This window comes from Antrostomus carolinensis, unplaced genomic scaffold (genome assembly GCF_000700745.2).
Source record: "Antrostomus carolinensis isolate BGI_N321 unplaced genomic scaffold, ASM70074v2 scaffold3865, whole genome shotgun sequence".
Taxonomy (NCBI): domain Eukaryota; kingdom Metazoa; phylum Chordata; class Aves; order Caprimulgiformes; family Caprimulgidae; genus Antrostomus; species Antrostomus carolinensis.
This window is the reverse complement of record NW_010314058.1, coordinates 2,653-22,524: the sequence shown is the minus strand read 5'-3', so window position 1 is coordinate 22,524 and position 19,872 is coordinate 2,653. Positions and strand designations below refer to the sequence as shown.

Below are 19,872 nucleotides of genomic sequence, written 5' to 3'. Positions count from 1 at the left end.
CAAACCATTCCACGATTCTATGATTCTATGATTCTAAACTTGAAGGGGTATTGCAGGAGCCAAGATTCCTCAGTCAGTAGTACTTGCCCTGTCGACACTGTTCTCATCACAGTGATATGGTGTTGGCCATTAATGACATATCATCTGTCTTGCCTGCCTTGGCATTGACTGGGCACAAGAAAGGAGAAGAAAATGAATGTGTGGCTTTGCAGATTGCTTGCATGTGTACCTGTCCTTAGCATCCTCCCTCATACCTGCATAAACACAACGGGCAGATATCCACACAGACACCATACCCAAAATACACATAAAGATTCCCATGAATTAAACACCACAGTCACATGTACTTAAACACCACAGTCACACACTTGCCTATACAATGAGAGTCACAAACCTGAGGCCAGCTGAAATGCACCAGTATATGTTCATATGGCCCTGCTCACAGAAGTAAGCTTCAGCTTGTACACTTAAGTGCTGCAATATCCTTGCAAGACATAACTGCATAGTTGTTTGCTCTCTTCACAGTTTCCTTGTTGTGACCCAGGAAAGATATGGATCCTCACTTCCCAGGTATCACAATCAGGGCCTGGTATCAGGCTGGTGCCATTTTCTAGCACATACTACTTCTGGCAAACTCAGGTGAGGGATCTTGTTCATGGTAGGTGGGCTCCTGAAGAGCCCTGGAAAAACACTTTGACTGAAGAAGAGATGTTTTCTGAGATACACAGGAAATTCTCAGTCATAGAATCATAGAATCATAGAATGGTTTGGATTGGAAGGGACCTTAAAGATCATCTAGTTCCAACCCCCTGCCATAAGCAGGGACACCTTCTACTAGACCAGGTCCCTTGATAATACCAGTCAATAACCAGAATGGTCATCAGACAGACAATGTAAGCATGGAGACTTAAGTGCTGTGCTTCTTTATGGCATCCAAACACCATCCATCCAGCACATTCCTGCCTCTTTTTTTCTGCAGTTATCCTCACTTGCTAGCTGGCCTGTTGTGCACTGCCAGGGATTGCAAGCCATTGAAGCAATTTTAGAAGTGGGACATGACATATTTGTTGGGCAAAAGAGTAATTTTCTACCATCCTTCCCTTTTAAATGGCATCCATAAAGCCACATAGATAGGAGAATCTGGTAAGACACAGATTCAGAGTCACCATCCAGAAGTGGAGAGAAAAGTATACTGGATATTTAGCTATAGAATACAGGTTTACGAAGTACACGCAGCACATTGTATGTGTTCAGCCCTGGTGCATCAAAACCAGGAGACAAACCCTTACGATCAAATGGATAAAAGTTAAAGAGCTGCCTATTTTGGGTCTCCAGTGAGATGGAGGCAGAGCCCAAGTGCAGAACACATGGGAACTCCTTATCAAAAACAACTTGGAAAACACGATCTTCCAGGTAGTGGAGCTTGATTGTTCGGTACTTTTCAGGAATCAGCTCTTCCACATGAGGACCAAACTGCTGCATGACCAGCACTCCACCAGGTCCAACTTTAATCTCATAGAAAGTCAAGTTGGAATAGGTATAATAGCCAACATAAGGGCCTGGACTTGGAGGAGGACTCAAGCTTTTTTCTGCCTCTCTAAATGCTGTCTCCATGGAAGGAATAAGATACTCATATGTCTGAGTCACAATATCTCCACCCTGTGGCCTGGGCCCTGCCATCAGCACAATGAAGCTCAGGTGAAGCTTGGGGATAAGGGAGAAGGTAGCTGAATAACCGTCAAGGTCTCCGTCCTTCCTAATGACATCATATCCCAATTGCTCATTAATCTCCCAGGGTGTGCCAGTCTTGTTAGCAAAGTATTCAGTGGAGCACTTAAACAGGGGAGTCAGCATCGTCTTCACTGTGTCAGGCTTTAGGAGATGGCGGTGGTAGGTGCCTAAGAAGACCATTGCCAGCTTAGCAAGGTCAGCAGCTGTGGAGTACATCTGACCAGAAGGCCTGTACCAGCCAAGGTCATAGAGAGGGGCTGGCTGCCGGCTGCTGTAGAAACCCACAGCCATCTGAGAACGGATTGGTGGTGTGATGTCAAAGCCAGTGTCCTCCATGCCCAAGCGGTCCAGGATGTTCTCTGAGATCCAATGCTGGTATTGCCCCTCAGCTGCATGGTTGGCTAGCACATGTGCCATCAGTGAGAAGGCCAAATTGCTGTAGTGGCATCTGAAAAAAAAGAGGAATATGTCTGGATCAGCCTTACCTCAGTGATGAAGTGTGGATATGACTGTGCAAAAACAGTGGGTAGATCTCTCTTCTCTGGTGAAAAATTGTCAGATTACATGCTAAAGAGAGAGAAGAAATGAAGGAGGGACAGAGCAAAACTGTTGTTGCTTTGATTAGTTGTTAAGTCAGAAAAGAGAAATTTCTTATAGAAACATCAGCAGAGCTATTTAACCATTATGTTTTAGATAGAAAGCTGGATATGGAAAACTAAAAAAAAAACAAAAACAAAAAAAACCTTTATGCAAAAACATATATTTGCATATCCTGACTTATTTTTTTATAACTGTTCACCAGAGATTATATCCATTCTTTCTCAGCGCAAAGTTGAGAGTTACAGGTGCTTACCTTAAAGGTCTCAAAATCCCAGGTAAGCGTCTTTGGAGATTTAACATGGTACAAACACTTAAGCACCTAACCTACCTAAAGATGGTAAAAGCACTTAAAAAGCACGCAAAAGTCTACAAAGCAGAATCCAGCAATGTTTTGTTATTAAAGACACCTGAGTGCTTGAGTCTTAAATATCCATAAAGTGATTTAATTCTTTATATTTGAATGAAGTGCAATGACATGGAGACATGAATAAACAACTTTTTTCAAACACATTATCAAATACATTATATTTTCAAACTTGTTTGTTGGTTTGGTTTTTTTTTCAGTTGGGTGAAGCCACACATCTCACTGAGGCATATTTATATAATAAATTGGTACCACTTCAACCATTTCCAGCCCATCTAGCTGACTAAAAGCATGATAAGTGTATATATATTTCTACCCCAGGAATAAATACATTCTGGATCTAGAATTTTACATCTGAAATGGAGCTGAAGTTCAACATACCCAGAAAAATACATTAAAATTTCTACATCAATGAATGACAACTTTCTTTAGGAAGAATGATCTTTTAGAATGAAGTACATTCAGGAACAGGTAGATGGTTAAAACTATCAACATGTCAAGCAATAAGGGCTTGAGAGACTTGAGAGGTATAAGTGGATGTCCTTATGCATCTTAATGGTGAATATAATATAAATACCAAAGAAGATGATGGTATTAAAGTCTTAAAATCCTTTAAGGAACATCTATTGTAACCTCCTACATGACATCAGATGGAAATAATACAAGGTTGCCAAGACCAAGCCATTGAATTTTCTGAGTTTTCTAAGCTTGCAGACTTCAAGGCATCGTGAATCCTCAGCAACCCTAGGCAAATTATTTCAGAATTTAATTCTATTCTTTAAAAATTTTGCAGACTTAGAATATTTTTCACAGTTAGTCTGAATCTTTTCCCTCTCTTGCTGTCTGCTGGATCCTGTTCATATTTTTGAGTGTTCACAACTCAGGTAATAGACAGGCTATATAAATTGTAACAAACATTAATAGAACTTACAGATAATTTAGAGACATTAAAACGTCTACAGACATAGCATGATTTTAAGCATGATGGTTTAAACTGATTAAATTAACTTTCCTTTCCACTTTTGAAAATCTGCATCTTTCACAGTTTAAGGATCATTTGGCCTAACTGCAGCAGTTTAATTTGCCTCATCTAGGCTTCTCATTCAGGCTCTATATGTGTTAAAAAAAATCTGGCACTTCCAACAGTCACCCTTTCCAGCCTAAGAAAGACAGGTGGATGGGTAGATGGCTGAAGCTCCCCGTAGGAATGGCTGTCTTTTTATCCATCAGCTATTGGGACTGCAGGTGAGGCTAATATCATTGGAGAACACAAACCTGGACCAAAATTTAATAAGTGAGTAAATCTGACCTGGTTCCAGGGTCAGCAACCAAGACATCATCTTTCAGGAGAGCTAGAGCATCTTGTGTATTGCCCTTCCACAGCAGGCTGGTAGATCGCAGCCTCCTGGGCAGACCTGTGCCATGGAAGAGAGAAGTTAACAATTTGAAACTTTCCAGGAAACTTTATTCTGGTGAAAACTGAGCAAAAGGCAAGATTCAATGTCAAGATGGAAATGTCAGTGATGCACATATGTGCTTATACATATAGTAAATGTGCTGCGAAGACCTGTTCATACTGGACTGCAGGATACAGTATTCAAGTCATGAACCACTGAATCTGTGTAAAGTCCTACCCCAGCACCAACTCTGGGTTTTTACATTTCAGTAAAAATACTTTGATGAATGATCAAAAATACCCTGTATGCCCAAGTGTATTTTGGAAGAGAAGGGCATATTGGGTGTTGGGGGAATCCCTGTCTGTATTTCTATGTGACTATATTCCCTTGACTACAAAGATATGTAACAGACTCTTTAAACAGGATTTTGTTCTTTATATCTCACTACCGAGAGCTTGAACTTCTCTGAACCTTGCCAGGCTTGGCGTAGAGTATTTTTAGCTTTTTTTTTTTTTTTTTTCTTCAGCTTTAGCAACATTTCTGAATGTAGAAAAATTGAACTTCTTTTCATTTTTAATTCCACAACACTGAATATGAATTCCCTAAAAAATTCTGGCCAGGACTTCAGGACTTTTTAAAACGCCGCAGCTCCTTTACACAGAATCTACAGCTCACCAAGTCCAGAACTTGGATTACATCTGGAATTAAATCCTCATTTCAGTTTACAGCTGACTTTGATTTAAAAGTTAGGAGGAAATCAGGAAGAGTACATGAGAGAAAAATTACTTACAATCATCTGCTCAGTGAGAATGTGCCCAATCATGGCAAAGCTGAATGAGGCCCTATTCTTTTGTAGCAGCAACATCTGTTTTTCTCAATTGGCCTCATCTTGGGATTTGAACTGGAACAAGAGCACTTTTCTACATCTGGTTTGTGGTTATTTGTGCAGCTGAATGACCAGATAAGAGATGCACTGAGCATCTTCCAGTAGACAATGGGCAGCTCCTTCATGTCTTACTTGCTACAGTGGAAGCAAAGAAAATTTTGCACTGCTAGGAGAGTTCAACCAGTGTTATGACAGCAGTGCAATGTCTCTCTTGAAGTTCATTAGAAATGATAAACCAGAGAATGTGTGAGCATAACAGAAAATACAGTCTTCGATTTATACCTTATGGGCTGATAATTGATGTGACAAGCATACTGTCCATAATTTACAATAACATCTCATACTGTCATTCATATATGTTTGAAAATCATAGTCTTAAAAAGTTTGAGCAATGTACCCATCAAGTGTTGAGGAGAAAAATCTTTGGAGCTACTTTTATAATATGCAATGTAGAAAAGCCTAGATAATGAACATGTATTATAGATCAGTTTCCACTGGAAGAATTTAGATGGAAAATACTTTACAATATGTCATGCAGTGGCTTTGATCTTGATGCTAAGCAGAAACTATTCCTTGGTTTTTGACAGATAGGAAATGTAACATGTGACCTCAACATTCATTTGATTTTCAGTCAGGATTCTGAAACTGTGCTTCTCCTTCTACTAAATTGTCAGAGTCCAAGCAGTTTGGTGTGCCCTGTTGGTGTGGTCTGGGAAATTTGGGTTGTATTGAAAAAAAAACCAACCAAACAAACAAGACATAGGAGCATGAAAGTAGCTAAGTAGGGGCACAAATCCAGCACAGCAATGGAAGCAATGAAATGGTTGCACATTACAAGCAATCATGCTATGACCAGGTACACTTTTGACATACGCTTCCTACAACTATTTCTAGGGCATACCTCACACCTCACTAGATGATAGGGAACTGCAAGAGGGCTGGGAGCTGCAGCCACAGCACGCACTGCTCCAGCAAGGAGCAGCCAGACCAGCTACAGGTGCTCCTGAGAGGGGACCAGGTGGAGTTGGTGCCCCTAAGAACATCATCATCAGGCTAGCTAAAGCAAGACCTTTTCTGCAGGGAGAGGAGCTGGCAGGGTCATGCACACGTCTTTATTTCTGCCTCCTGCTGTCACTGGCCACTTTGGTTTGTTTATCTGTTTGTTTCCAGATTTCAGTTACATCATTCCTTTTTGAGGAACTCTTATTTTGATATTGACTTGCTTCAGATGATGCTGTACCCTGATGTGAGGTACTGCAATTTCCCTATATGCAATTTTGATCTTGGGTCCTAAATTTAGGGCATTTATTCCAGTCTGGAATAATGCAGGTGTTACAGAGTTTAATCAAAATGCCATATGAGATATCAGCAGAGTCTCTTTGGCTATTAAATTTTGGAATCTCTAAGTCAAGTATGAGTAACTTCATTTCTGAGAAAGGTTAAAGTTCTCCTGAGTCCTGTGAACTCCTTCTACCTTAATGTAAGAATTATTAAATTAAGAAGGTTGCAGCAGATTACCAGTCTTCTGTCAGCAAATACAAAGCTATTAATAGTTCAGGAATCCCAGATCAGGAACCACACTGAAAGCTAAATTTAGCTCAGTGATCAAAGTCTATCTGTTCAAAGCAGAGGTTTGGTCTCAAACTTGACTCTGTATCTCAGAAAAATGAGAGCTCTCTGGGCTGGAGGACAAAAAACTATTATGCAATTGGAGCCTGATTTCAGGTCATGCTACTGTGTTAAAAGAATTATTTATTCACCTTGCATGGGAAAAACAATTCCCCAGTGTACAGTGCAGCTTGGCCCCCTTCCTAGCAGGTGGCCTGGACAAGAGTTTCTTTTTAGCACTTCATGAAGCTGCTGGCAGCTTGCTTCCAAGGGTCCTGTCTGACTTCTGAGAAGTGCAAAGATGCAGAGTCCACACTGGGAAATGGCCTCAACAGCAACTTTTTTTATCCCTGGCATATGGTCTGTCCTCTGTGTGGTGTCTTTCAAGCAGCATAGTGGTGGGCAGAGGGCAAGCAGGCAGCAGTGTTGTCTCACCTGAGAGCTGGCTGGCCATTCTGCGCAAGGTAACAGGTGATGGCTTATGTGGCACTGAGTCTTTTTCCAAAAAAGTCAGACCTTCTGCAGTGTATCTCTGTTCTGATTCTTTGAGCCTTCCCAGAGGGTTCTTAATAACAAAGTTCTGGGCGTAACGTTCCAATGGGTCATCAAGAGATGTGACTTTTCCTTCCTCCCACATCTTGTACAACATAATGGTGGGAAAGATCTTTGAGACACTGGCAATTCTGTTAAGGAGCAAACATTTATAGAAATTAAGTATTAAGAAACCCATTAATCAAGAGGAAAGATGATTAGTACATGAGATCACCCAGCTGACCCACTCCCCGTAGCTCTACGTGCAACACCTTGGCTAATTCAGAAGGGAATGGCTAAAATGCAGGTAAGAAACTTAATATCCTTAACTCTGGCCTTTATGGTGTCCTCGTTTGGCTAGGATAGAGTTAATTTTCTTCTCAGTAGTTAGAATAGCTGTGTTTTGGTTTCAGTTCAGACTTGTTATGAGAACATCATTGATAAAAGTACCAATGTTATTAGTTGCTGCTGGAGCTCAAGGCCACCGTGTTTGGCTGGTTCACAGCTGCATTAGGACTGGGAGGGGGAAGCGCAGTGAATAGCAAACCCCAAAACTGGCATTTGGATGTGCCAATGAAATATTCCAGATCATATCACGGCACGTTCAGTAGATTATCCGGGGCTGACTGGAAAGCGGGGGGAGGGTGGATTTCGCACGGGTTTTCTCTCAGGCTCTCGCTCTTCTGGGATTGAGGTTTTGGTTCGGGTTTGTTGCTCCTCTAGGATCGTTATCCAGGAACGGGCCGGGCTTATCAGTGGGTGGTAAGCAGTTGAACTGGGTTATCACTTATTTGCATATCTTGTTAGTGTTATCATTATCACTACTATTTTAATATTAGTGGTTTAGGGGTTTTCTTAAGTTTTCTTTTATTTCTGTTATTAAACTGTTCTTATCTCAATCTACAAGCTTCCTAATCCTTGGCCCAACCCTCTCCCCTGTCCCCTGGCGGTGGGTGGGAAGTGGGTAAACGGCTGTGTTGGCTGCTGGCCAAGGGTTAGTCCAGTGAAACTATCACAATGGACAGCAACATAACCTTCAGTAGTATCTCCTCAATAGTGCAGGAGGCTACAGAACTTTTTCTGCTCAATTAGTACTTGTAAGATGACATATTTTGTAAATTATTGCTTAGTAAATACCATAAAAAGTTGCAAATAGTTTATTGGAATTTTAAGGTTAAAATGCCATAAAGGTTTACATTTCACATTCAGTGTTGATATTGAGGTGGCTTCAGAACAGAGTCAAATTTATGAAAGGTCTTTTGGAATAGGACTCTGGTTCTGTTTTGTTGGGTTTTGGAAACAGGACCATCATTAAGAGGGATAGCCGGGGCATTCATGTTGTGCTGCTAGTGGTGAAATTCTTGGTCCAGTGCAAGATGGCCTAGAGTGAAAGCATTTGCCAGGAATGTTTTCATTAATCAGAAATGAAAGTCAGAGTTTCAAAAATGATCAGATACCATTATAGTTCCGACCATAAACGGTACCCACTGGTCATAAAGTTTTTAAGGGAGTCTCTGTACAACTGGTTAGAGTGTTGGGCTGTTGACCAAAAGGCTGGCGGTTTAATCCCACCGAGGGATGGGTTTCCCTTTCCCCGCCAATGGCGGAAGAGTTGGAACTAGATGACCTTTAAGGTTTCTTCCAAACCAACCCATAGAATAATTCTATTATTCTATGATTCTGGAAGAAATAGCATGAGGTCATCTATGCAGGGATTTTATCATGGTACAGAGGTGGGGAAACCTGGTAAACACAGCTGCTGAAGCTTTACAGAATTATTTATTCAGAGGGCAACATCTGATAATCAGAGTGCAACCCATATGTTTCATATATACCACAGTTATAAATCACTGAAAATAGATCTTTAAAGGAAGTAAACTCTTCCTTCATATTTGTTTTTTTTAACACACACTAAGAGCTTGATTCGATATTCATATAAAAAATAATGGCCAATATGGCTTTGACTTCACTGGGAGAATAAATAAGCATAGAAGTCTACTTTATGTGTTCAGTAGATACTCTTTCCAAACCCCATTTTTTGCTAGACTTTTTTTTTTTTTTTTAAATCCTATGGCACTGTCTCCTTGCTGCTCACAAAACCTGTGGTAGCTCTCAATTTGCAAATTTGTGCCCTAGGCCTCCTCAAAGAACGGAGACAGTCTTATGTAAGGAGTAGTATGTTTACAGGTGCTTCAGGATGGTCACTGCTATTCCAATTTAATATATTGTCAGATCAAATTAAAGATGAAAAAAAAAAATCCAAAGTAAACAACTCAGTAAGTCACAAGCATATAAGTTAGGGACTAGCTGAAGTGTTCTCTCACAAATTTTCAGTGTAATCCAGAAGAGATTTCTGCAGTGAACCTGAGCCAGTAGAAAATGTCATTCGTGACAATGGCTCTATTCCCAGATAGCAGATCTCCATATGTGTATCTGATATTTTTCTAGCTGTCATGTCTGTGATACACCTGTCTCACCTGTAAATAGTGTACTCATTGGGCACCACTGAGGAGGGGTCTGAACCATTCTTCTTTCCGAAGTTGCCTGTCCATAGCACAGTGTCATTGTAGATAACAATGGCAGACATGGCAGGGAGACCAGAGCTGTGAATCTTTTGGCGCAGCATCATATCTACCTGGAGAATGATGGGAAGTTATGAATTTCTAAATGAAGAATCTTATAATGTGTCTAGTCTATAACAGATAGTAGAAGACCCAGACCACCAGCTCTCCTTACTTCCAAGCAATTGAAAGTGATTTATTCAAATATGTTTTGGCAAAAGAAAATAGTTTAACGGTACTGCTCCTTTGCATTACTTATGCTGAATTATCCACTATCTTTCTTTCAGTCTACATGTCCACCATGAAGAAGAATGTGGTGATCATTCTTTTAAGACCTATGATTTTTATATGATTAAAAACAAATGCTAAGATCTAATAACTGTAATTTCTTCCTTTTTAAATTACACTGTGCACACCTGTTCTTTGCATTAATATTTTAGGTTCAAAGATGTACAAGAAAAAGCACCAGACTTTTCAAATATCCCATGGTACTTTTCATGCTGTGAAATATGCTAGAGCTAGGAATTCCGTTTAAACTGCAATCTGAAAAATAGCACTGAGCAACTAGAGGGCTGTGATCGCTCTTTACTCCCTATTGTGTCAGGGTTGTGTGCACTTAAACAGCCAGCTGTGCTCCACCCACCTCCTGCAAGGAGAATGATTTGGTCTTGCTCTTTTATGACTTTTTCAAAGCTATGTCATCATTATGCGTAAGTTGTCTTTTGCATAGAAAGGTTAAGACATAAGAAACGGCCTTCCAAGCCCAGCATTTGAAGAAAGGCTAAGTTGAGTCATGTCCTCTTCACTGGATGGACTGGTGGGGTGCACTGACAGCCAGCAGTGGAAACATCCAATTTGTGCCAAGTCCTTCTGTAGTGCTTCTTTGCCCTCCCTTCCTCATGTGCCAGTGGCTCATCTAATAAAGATGGGTACATCAGCACCTCCAGAGAACAGATTGGTCTCATGTCAGCCATCATGATCCTCCTTAGAGTTCTCTCAGAGGGTGTCTGGCATGTAGACCTGCCTGGACCTGCAGAAAGTTGAGAGAAATACACAATGCTCTTCTAGACTCGACTGCCATTGAATCCAAAACTCAGTGTTTGGATTTGGCCACTAGCAAGACTCTTCTGAGAAAAACATAGGCCTTTCTGATAAGCAAAACTATTTACCCTCAGAAGATAAATGTTTCCTTAAGCCTCATGCATGAGTGAACATCACTCTTCTGTTTCAAGCTGCTGTAGTGTAGGAATAAGTTTTATCTCTGTGCAATATAATCACATCTGGTACTGTCCAGGGTTCCAGCTACATGGTCACCAGCCTGGCACAGGATGGTAGTTTGTCTCAGATAGTGCAAGATCTGTAGTGTGGATTCAAGTGTCCACAGACTTAGGCAGAACCTAAGGGCATCTTAAGATACACTTTTGAGGTGCTAGTGCCTAAGCCCTCTTCAAATACCTATGTCTTCCTATGCATCTAGTGTTCAGGTTCTCTGTATCTTATTCCATCTACAAAATAGGAATAGTTTCACAACTTACGTCAAAGAAGTTCTTTGATACTTCATTTCTGAGGAGCACAAAGAAGGGAAGGTTAGGTGACTCTGATGGACACTCAATGTTCTCCACATTCCCTCACCTCTCTGATTTATCTTGATTGAATAGTAAAATACCTCTCTACAGTAACCCCAGAGACAGTGACAGACCCTTCATAAAAGTGAATGTAAAGTGATAGCAATTGAAATTCAGTGTAGATAAAGGGATGTGCATGCAGGAAAATGACCCTAACTTCACTACACGTACACACAGGTAGGCAGTGAACTGGTGGTCATTAGCATGCAGGAACAAGACCTTGGGGCTATGACAGATGCTCTTATGTAAACATTTGCTCAGTGCTCTGTGACGGAAAAAGGATAAATCATGAGGGATTATTAGAGAAGTAACATAAAATAAAACAAAAAACATCATTTTATCACTGCATAAATCTCTAATCCACTTGCATCTTGAATACTGTATAGAGTACTGATTTCCTGCATCTCCACAAGAATATGCTAGAGCTGGAAAAGATTGAAAGAAGGATAAAAAGAAATTATCAGAGTCATGCAACAACTTCTATTATGACTAATGAAGCTGCTCATGAGATAGAGGCAAATAAGAGGGTATATTATATGATAGCGGTCTACAAAATGAGAAGTGTCCTGGCAGAACATGTCCTTATAGCCCACACAGTCAAGGCAACACTGCAGTATTTCCTCATTGCAAATAGAACCTACCAGAATTTCAGATGGTGCTAAAATTTCAGAGACAGTATAGCATACTGAGAAAAATCAGGTTTCTCTCATTCAGTTGCAAATCACCTTCCTCTTCCGGTTCTCCTCCATTCCCTTAAAGTTACCAACAAGTAGCTTTTTCATTTTTAAATGGTGGCATGGGGAAAGACAGCAAAGCAATAAAATATGGAATTGGTAGTCACTGATGAATAGGAACTAGTTACATGAGTCACCTGCTTTCCAGGACATAAGGTTAGCCTAATAGTAGACAAAATACCAAAAGCCATCATTTTGTCCTGATGTAAGTTCACCAGACCTTCTGATGGACAGGTAATAATGTTCCTTTATCATAGCTTACCCTTCAGTGACAAGTGGTGTCCCTCAGGGGTCTGTACTGGGACCAGTACAGTTTAATATCTTAATCGACAACATAGTGGGATCAAGTGCACCCTCAGCAAGTTTGCTGATGACACCAAGCTGAGTGGTGCAGCTGATACAATAGATGGAAGGGATGCCATCCAGAGTGACCTGCACAGGCTTGAGAAGTGGGTCTGTGTGAACCTCCTGAGGCTCAACAAGGCCAAGTGCAAGGTCCTGCACTTGGGTTGGGGCAACCCCTGGTATCAGTACAGGGTGGAGGATGAAGGAATTGAGAGCAGCCCTGAAGAGGAGGACTTTGAGGTACTGGTGAATTAAAAGCTGGACATGAGCTGACAACATGCACTCACAGCCCAGGAAGCCAACCATACACTGGGCTGCATCAAAAGCAGTGTGGCCAGTAGGTCGAAGGAGGGGATTCTGCCCCTCTACTCCGCTCTGGTGAGACCCTACCTGGAGTACTGCAACCAATTCTGGGGTCCTCAGTACAAGAAAGACATGGACCTGTTGGAGCAGGTCCAGATGAGGTCAGCAAAAATTATCAGAGGGCTGGAACACCTCTCCTGTTAGGAAAGGCTGAGAGAGTTGAGATTGTTCAGCCTGGAGAAGGCTCCGGTGAGACCTTATTGTGGCCTTCTCATAGGAGGCCTATGAGAGAGATGGAGACAAACTTTTTACAAGGGCCTTTAGTGACAGGACAAGGGTTGATGGTTTTAAACTGAAAGAGGGTAGATTCAGACAAGATATAAGGAATAAATTTTTTTACAATGAAGGTGGTGAGACACTGGCACAGGTTGACCAGACAGGTGGTAGATGCCCCATCCCTGGAAACATTCAAGGTCAGGTTGGACAGAGCTCTGAGCAACCTGATCTAGTTGTAGTTGTCCCTGCTCATTGCAGGGAGTTGGACTAGATGATCTTTAAAGGTTCCTTCCAACCCAAACTATTCTATGATTTTCTGATTCTATAAGATAACTGCCTATTCACCTGTTGTGTATAGTTCAGTGAAGGAGTTTTATATACCCATTTCTAGATTCACATGTTCTCCACCTCCTTGATTCCCCACCTCCTTCCCCAGAGATGATCAGGGGCAAAATACATATTCCTGCCTTTACACCTTCAGAAAAAGCAGTCATGAGCTCTGTCTCCCTCTGTTCCCTTCTCCTCACAGACCTTCTCCAATGCATCCTTCAGAATAGGGATTGGGTGTTCCAGTGGTACTGGTTCAGGATAGCGGGGACACATCTGCACAGCGTCTGATCTCAATTCCGTCACAGAGGGGCCTGGAAAACATTTCAAAAATAGCTTATACGTCTTGAATAGACACACTACAAAGCTTTAACCTCATCCACCAGTCAGTACTAGCTTTCTTGTTTGTGTTGTCCAGATTTGAAGGACAAATCTGCATAGGTAAATAGACAATCTTGAATTGTTTCTATCTCACGTAAAACAGCACTTGAAGAGGCCACTGTACTCTTATTGCTTATTCCAACATGGTATAGCACATTGGATGGACAGAAGCTGGAATAAGCTTCAACTGACTCTGCAACCTGGAAGAGTAAGGAACTGGGACTACACAAGACCTTGTAGGGTACCTGACAGTGGGTTCAGACCCCATGAAAGTGCCCTGCCCATGTCTAGGGGAAAGTCCGAGTGGGAGTTCAGGAGGATAGAGTTGTCCCATGCATATAGTAACCTCAGAAAATGGATGTAGAAATGAATTGTGAGTGCCACCTGAAATCTAACACTATATCAACAGCTGCTAGGCTGCATACCTCGTATATTAGCTGTCTTCTGAATTAGCTGTATCCTGCATATGCCAGACACTGAGTGAGAGATGGGAACTCTCTTACTTGGAGGCACTGTTTTCCCAGTTCATACAAAAGTGTTCATAAACACAGCTCCTCTGCTCTGTAAGCTGTCAACAAAATGCTTATTTATCTTTTCATTTACCAGCTGAGCACGAAGCATTAGAAATACAGATGAGAAGTAGCACTATTGAAATATTGAGATTAATGGAGATGAATACACAAGAGCCTACAAGCAGCCTCTGATACTCTGTGATGAAAACGTATGGTCTGAAATCTTTTCAGACATTGGTTCCTCTGGCACTGTCACCATGGATTTTATACCACCTTTGGTCTACTTAAAATTCTGATCTAGTTACACTGTATGTATTTCATCCTGGCACACACAGTTCCTTCAGTCTATCTGCTGAGTCTTCTATAATCAACATAAGGGAATTCTAGTGTGAACCAGGGGCTTTAGCCAGTTCAAAGATGTAAGACTAGGAGAATAGGAAAGGAAGCAAACCCATAAGCTGAAGCATGTGGTAAGGTGTAAAACAAAATCCATTTTAAATTGGAGTGACTTACAACAGGATGCTAAAGAAAAAGATAGAAAAATAAAATAAAGTGTGTCCTTGTTATATCGATTAATCTATGTTAGCACCAGAAGTAATGGAGCTTCTCTGGACACCAGTAGAGTTATTATGGTGCTCCATCAACCCAAAGTTCATCTGCTCTGTGTCCTTGTATCAGCTAGGAGGAGGTAAATTTGTGTGCTCTTTGGGGAAACGCTCTCTGGGGGAAAATGGAGAGAAAGGTGTTTATTGGTCTCACAAATTTCTGTGCCAAACCATGGCCAAGCTTAAAGACGACTACTCACTGTGCTCCACCTTGGGGAGGCTGTACTGCCACAGAAAGCAGCCCGTCATTGCAACAGACAACAGGAAGAAGAAGACGACCAACACGTGAATCCACTTCACCTCCATAACTGTGAGCTTGAGGAGGCTCTGGCTGCGGGCTGCCTGCTGTAAGCAGAAAAGATGGGATCTCAGAGAGAGAAAAAATGCCTCTCATGCTCACCAGCTAGGTGAAAGAGGCATATTACATCAAAGAATAAAGCTACCGCAGGGATATGGACTAATTCTAGTACCGCTGCGTCACCAGAGCTGGGCATACCAGACCACATCAAAATAACGAACCAGAGATGACTTGTCTTCCAATGAGGTCTGCAAGATGTTACTCTCCTTACTTTCCTGACCTTGTTGGCTCTTGTAGAAGAAAACTATCCACTCCTTTTGCCCTTTCTCCTCCCTGCAGGTGAACATCATCAGCTCAAGCTGGTAGGAGTCTCTGTTACAGCTCTCATTTCCTCCGTTCTCAACCATCAAGACTTATTCTTGGATATCTTTCCAACTTCTTTTTTCCAGAGTCAAACATCTATTCATGGCAGCCACCAGCCAGATCATCTGAGCAGATCCAGCTTTTATAGAAGAATGATGAATTTTTTTATTATGTACTGCCCTTACCTTTCCATTTTTGCCTGTAATTCCCATTATATCATGTACCATCTGTAAGCTTGGCATTTACAGATGCCACATTTTAGAAGACTGGCTGATTTTGGGGGTTTGTGGAGCTCTCACAATACTGGAGACCATCCAGGTTGGTGATACTTCCATATAAATGTTGAAGAAAAACAAGAAACAGATGACAAATGATTAGGTGCCTAAGCATGAGCTGTGCTCTTTCACTGACTGTAGGAGGTCAATAGGGTGCTTTTGAAAGTTTGGCAATTAATGTTATAAAACATATGGCCTGCCATTTGCATCCAATATGGTCCAAATTCCAAAGCTGTTTCAGGTTGTCTGGGCTCACTTGTAGGATAGATAGTCTAAAATACTCCCTTTAGATTTACACATGGCCCTTTTTTTCTTTTTTTTTTCTTTTTTTTTTTTGAGATACAGGATACTTCATGCAAAAGCTTCTGCAAGTCAACTGAGTCTTGTCACTCACAACAAGGGAATCTGCAGAGCCACTTCCAGACTTGTACATGGCTCTGTGGCTCTGTAAGGATCCACAGATCTTCTGTAAGGAGCTGGGGAATCTATCCCCTGCTGAAACTCTAGGTTACAATTCCACTATCTGTACAATGATAGGAATACATTACAATTATTTCTGAAGCCCTTTAGACTGTTCAGCATTCCCTCAAAAATTTCTGAAGGCAGCTTACTTCAGGTTCTTCCATAACATAATTAAGACTTCCAGGATGACTTAAGATCATATAGGTGCCTCCAGACCCACTCAGATCTGAGCCTGCCAGAGCACACATGCAGTCCATATTCCAGCTATCAGCCTAAGTAATATGTGTTCCTATATAGGGGAATGGCATTTTAACACCAAAACCAGCTTGGTTTAGATAAACAAAACCTCATACAGTGCCTTAGTGGGCAGGAGATCATATCCACACAAGGAGAAGCCTGTGTATTTTGAGCTCTTTAATCACCCCTACACTGTCAGGCTTCAGTTTAAACAGAAGGATGTTGCCTAGAGCCACAATGAGGTACTTTTTTCCAGCAGCAAGGAGTGGGATAGGGTCCTCTTTGCCCTGGAGTAGTCAAGGGGTGACTTTCTTGGATTTAATCTGATCATAATAAAGTGACTCCCCTACAACCTACAGTTTGTCTGACCATTCCTCTGCCTCTTTCTTTGCTTTGCTGAGAAACTCTGATTCCTGGGTGCCTAAGAGCAGGGTGAAAGGAAAAGATTTTCTGGTATACCTCATCTGGTGAGCTCCAGATTGCCTAGACCACTAACGGAGGAGCCAAAGATACCAACACTGAACTCTCATAATTTAATTCAAACTCTCCTTTACCTCTTGTGGATAATGAGTGCCCTGAACCTCTCTCTCATTCTCTGACTCACAATCTAGTCGTAATGCAATGAAACCATAGCACTGTTATGAAACTGGAGACATGGATCTCTCTTTTATTGACAAAGCACCAAATATACAAAAGCGTGAGGAATACTCATCACCCTGAGGAGATATTCTACCTTCTAAGCTGCCTTTCAGGAAAAATACCACTCTTTCTCCTGGGAGACTGTCAGACAAATAGAGGGAGAGATACCTACAAGCAGACACCTCACACTTCCCATTCCAGGACCTGTCTGGTCTCATTTCCCTTTCAGCTGGTTTCTCCACCTCGTGTACATTGCCCAGTGACTGTCACAGCAAGACAGGGGGAAGGAGGCTACCAAGCACTTTGCACATGTAAATGAATGCAAACACAAGCAGGAACAAGTGCACACAGCTTCCCATGGGTAAGTTAGCTGTATGCTATATTTTTTTCCCCTGAGCTTTGAAAAATTAGGATATGGGGGAGAAGAAATGGAGTGTACCTAGAGTGCACCCAGATACACTGTTCTGCCCCACTATGCTCAACTAGGCACATTACCACAGACCCTGCAAGCCGCTCAGTCAGGGACACATCTCAACACTGCGTAGGGAGAGTCAAAAAGAGCCCCAGTCCCCTGCACATACCGTTACCAGAATCCGTCTTAGTCCCAGAGGCTGTTGTCAGGCATCCCAGTACCATAATAAAACCACACCGTCTGATCTCAGCCCCAGTGAGGCAGGAGCAGAGCACCTTGCCATTCTCCTAAATACAGCTGCGTATCATGGGCAGGTGCTGCTCAGTCCTGCCAGCTGAAGTGGTTGTTTTTAGCAACCCAACAGTCCTGCTCCAGTTTTCCCTGTCCATTTGACCCATTCAGACCCTGCAGAAAGTGCTGCTGACCTCCCGTGGGCAAGGAGATTAAGTGAGAGGGACAGAATGGTATTTGCTCTCAGAAAAGTGCCTGAGTGATTGAATGTTAATTCTTCCTAATGCTTCTCTGCCATGTGTGTGAATCACAGCTGAAACCGTGAGGGCTTCGCAATCTATTTATAGCAGCTTCATCTCCTCCTGACATCTGAACAGGAGGCGATTAACTCATCAGATAGACAGTCTCTGCATGTCTCCAGCCACTGTCCCTGGGAGGGCCTGGGACAGGGCAGGCTGGGCTGTTTTCAGGAAGGGCAGTTATGGGAGTTTAAGCTGGGAGCTCAGGCACTCTCTGGGCTTAATCCTGAACTGCTTCCTCAAGCTGCCCTGCATTTAATAGACAAGGGAGTCATTCCCAGATAACAAGCTCACTAGACACAGGTGGAACATCTTTCCTCTTAGCTGCTAGGGACTCTGAAGGATGGTGGAAGGTTGTGACTTGCATGCGGTGAGCCTTACCTGCAGCTGTAACCCATCCATGGCTGCTCAGATGTCTCTTCTCATCCCCTGTGCTGCCTGTCTCCACGAACAAAAGGCTTATAAGACCCTGTGATAAAGAGAAACAAAAAGTTAGTGCAGGAAAAAAATTGAGTCAGAGAAAAAAATTGAGTCAGAGAAAAGAGGGAAGCCTAGAATAATGAAGCTCAGCTCGGATAGGGAGGTAAACCACACTAACCACATGACGCAAGTCCCAAACAACACTTTCCCTCTCTCTGCCTCTGGTTTAGCAGCACCTTGTGTTTACTGCAAGGGCTGTAACCAAGCTCTGGGACTAGCCAGGGCCCACGGCCATCCTCATCCCACCACCCAGCCTCAAGGAAAGCTTTGAGACTTTCAGGGCTGAGGGCTGACACATTTCCATTGTGCCTGCTCTGCAGGGTGCTTCCAGTCCTGTCCTTGGCTTCCCTGCCTTGCTACCCCTACAAAGCCAACACCAACCTCCTTAGTCTTGGAAATCACAGACACAGCCAAGAAAATGTATGACAGATTTGGAAGTGCCAAGGTAATTGCACAGCTGCCACCTCTCCCATAAAAAGCTCCTTCTTGTCTTTCTACCTGGCAGTGGCAATTCAACAGGTAAACACCCCCATAAGAGTTCTTACCAGCCTTGCTGCTACCCTCCAGCTTCCAGCGCTGATGAATTTGGGGCTGTTCTGGAGCTCCAGATGTTAAGAGCAAAGCACTAATCCAAACAGTCAGCCTCTCTGAGCCCAGATTAATCGGCCATGCCTCACCCCTCCTCAAGCAACACAGCATCTGTCCAGGAATGCAGCCAAAAGGGAGTATTGCTGGCGTTTTAATGGCTCAAACAATATAGCAGAGTGGAAAATGGGGAGCTGGGGAGGAGGTTATCCTTACACACTATAAGCTTGAAATGTTAATAATGAACTGCAATTACCATGTAAAGTATATTATAAATGTTCTCCAAAGAGGAAGGCATGGTCATGCCCCTAGTTATGCACCAAATCCAGTGGGTTTATGCACTTCAGGGGTCTTGCCATCCTATTGCCTTCTTCAGATGTTCACAGGTAAAGGTATTTCTCTGTCTCTTCATTTCAGTATCTCCAGTAGTGGCCCAGGCTCTGACAGTGCTCAAAATACTCAAATGGAGCCCATGCAACTATGCGCCTGTGCCCGAGTTGTGACCAAATTTTGGTGAACAGGGCTGCAGATGACCTCCTTACTAATTAAAGTAGATCAAATTCCTTACAGTTTAGTCGATCCTCATTTCTGGGAACTCCTATTTCCTTCTGTCCCTGCTACCAATCTTCCCAGGCTTTCCTCCACAGTCTGTGCAGTGATCTTCCCTCAAAGCCAAAGAGAAGTGCACATGTAGGTAACTCATGTTCTTTGCATATTACTCATTGTCATCCCATTCCTTCTTAATTTTCACTTAGTCTTTGCAGAGTTCATTAAAATATTAGTTTTTCAATCTCCCACTCAGTGT

The 19,872-nt window shown here is 42.3% G+C and overlaps 1 protein-coding gene across 1 annotated transcript; it reads right to left on the bottom strand.

Moving 5' to 3' along the window:
- Positions 1-1,200: 1,200 nt before the first annotated feature.
- Positions 1,201-18,428, bottom strand: LACTBL1 (lactamase beta like 1). The gene is given in 7 exon segments (XM_010167487.2): positions 1,201-2,179; positions 4,005-4,110; positions 7,022-7,269; positions 9,595-9,752; positions 13,493-13,602; positions 14,987-15,131; positions 18,384-18,428. Coding segments are annotated over 7 exon segments (1,791 nt in total).
- Positions 18,429-19,872: the final 1,444 nt, after the last annotated feature.